This window comes from Atta colombica, unplaced genomic scaffold (assembly GCF_001594045.1).
Source record: "Atta colombica isolate Treedump-2 unplaced genomic scaffold, Acol1.0 scaffold300, whole genome shotgun sequence".
NCBI lineage: Eukaryota > Metazoa > Arthropoda > Insecta > Hymenoptera > Formicidae > Atta > Atta colombica.
The window spans coordinates 285,959-288,098 of NW_017259405.1; the positions used below are offsets into that span (position 1 = coordinate 285,959).

Genomic DNA, 2,140 nt, shown 5'->3' on the forward strand with positions numbered 1-2,140 from the left:
GCAGCATTTTTCACAATACATGAAGGAACTGTTCATTTTTTGCTGCATTTCCTTAAGGCGACTTTACACAATCAATAATATTAATCAATAATATATACTGACAGTATGCATTAATATTTTTAGTACTTTTACAATCTTACACAATCAATATTATTAACAATATATTTCATTTTAGTTTTATGTACAATATATATTGTACATAAAACTGTAACTTACTGTGATCCTAATAAAGGAGGACATATTAGATGCTCAAAAATCAAAATCAAGATCATCGATAGTATTCTATTATCAATATTTACAACACATGATCAATAATATTGTCAGTATTTATTAATACTGTATTATTGACCATGTAGAGTCATCTTAAAGAATTATTTGTACTTGCCATAAACTTAATTTATGCCGTAAGTTATAAGAAATTAATCATTGACAGTCGAATGTGAGGAAATAATGATTTCATTCTCCTCACATTTAACTGTGATTGATCAATTTATTTTTATAACTTACAGCATAAGTTAACAGTTTACAACTAGTATAAATGATCCTTAATTAAGACAAAGATTATACTTGGCTACTGCTGAAGTTTTGCCAATACAGTACATAGCACACAATTTGTAAAATGTAATCTTGGCAGACTTGATTATCTGGGAATTAATAGTTCTCTGATAATTAGCATCCGCAGCTCAAAAATCAATAAAATTGGGCGACGTGTTTTTGCACGAAACGAAAAAATCTGGCAGAAAAGTGTCGCTTTGTCCCACAAATCAAGCGTTAAAGTTGATGACTATTCAGGTTAGAAAATTGATCATGCAATGTGAGCATGAAAAGTATGTATATGGAGTATGTTCCTCTACGGCGGAGAGGGACTTCATTCCGAAAAAAATTACCAACTCAACCCATATTTTGGTATAGGATGGATCTGATATATAAGATTACACATAACTTTACAACTTTCCAATACCGAAATATGAAATAGGTTATTTTTTTTTAAGTGGAGCCCATCCTCTCCCCACATAGGAGAACGTACTGTCGCTATATACATACTTTTCATGCTCATATTGCACTGTTCACTGTTGCATAGCTAACAAATTTCCTAACCTGAATAGTCGACAACTTTAATGCTTAATATCTCGGTTGGTGGGACAGAGCGACATTTTTTTCTGCCAAATTCTTTCGTTTCATACAAAAACGCATCGAATAAGCTCAATTTTATTAATTTTTGAACTGCAGATGGTAAACTATATAATTATCATAATCTAACATTCAACAAAAGTACCTGCATTTTCCGTAAATACATCTTGTCGATTTCTTCGACCATTTTCGTCATATGATCTTCAACTCGTTTTCTCTGTTCTTCCATTTTTCACTTTAAATATTTATTCTTTGATTATATTTGATTATATTTATAATACAGTATACCAAACACGCAAGATACATGTGAGATACACGAGTTGTTACAACAGGTTAATGGCCGCAACACAGACTTGTCACAATATATACTTCTTTTTCTTTGCGTGAGAATGGCCCCGACTCTAATACAGAGTCGATACGGCCAGAATTGAAAATGCCGCTTATGAGTAACAAAAAACAATATGAAGAATACGAAAAAGAGTAACATAAACCCAATTGCGCATTTGAAGCCGGTCACACTTTTCAAAAATGATGCAACAACACGTCCGACACGTCGGAACCTATCACAGTATGGATACGGTCAACGCGATGCTGCAAACGTTTTGAAGCGTTTTTCAATTGGTCAGTTTGTAAAATTCTTTCTTCTAATTAGTCCATCAAATGCTTCAAAGCATTTGTAGCGAGACTTTGATCGTAGCCTATGTACAATAATGCAACTCTCTATCAGTACTTTTGATGTTGCCCAAAATAGAGTGCGCATGCGTGAAATAAGTAAATTGCATAACGTTTACCACCTAAACTTTGAAATAAGTAAATTGCATAACGTTTACCACCTAAACTTCTTTCTCTTTTCATTTTTTTTCACTCTGCTAAAAGTCTTGCAAAACTCACTGAATTTATTCGCATCGCAATCCAACGAATTCGTTGAAGTGAGTAAGAGCTTTTGTAGGAGCATATTAGAGCACGCGACACGAATAAACATAATATTGTATTGAAATACTTCAAATTT

General features: G+C 32.8%; 1 protein-coding gene across 1 annotated transcript in view; it reads right to left on the minus strand.

The window, feature by feature from the left end:
* LOC108690260 (protein FAM136A-like) overlaps positions 1-1,834 on the minus strand; it is a 4,653-nt gene extending 2,819 nt beyond the window's left edge. The window contains exon 1 of the mRNA XM_018197455.1: positions 1,277-1,834. Coding sequence (XP_018052944.1) covers positions 1,277-1,360 — 84 coding nt within the window. The 5' untranslated portion in view covers positions 1,361-1,834. The remainder of the gene's footprint in view (positions 1-1,276) is intronic.
* Between the last annotated feature and the right edge of the window lie 306 nt (positions 1,835-2,140).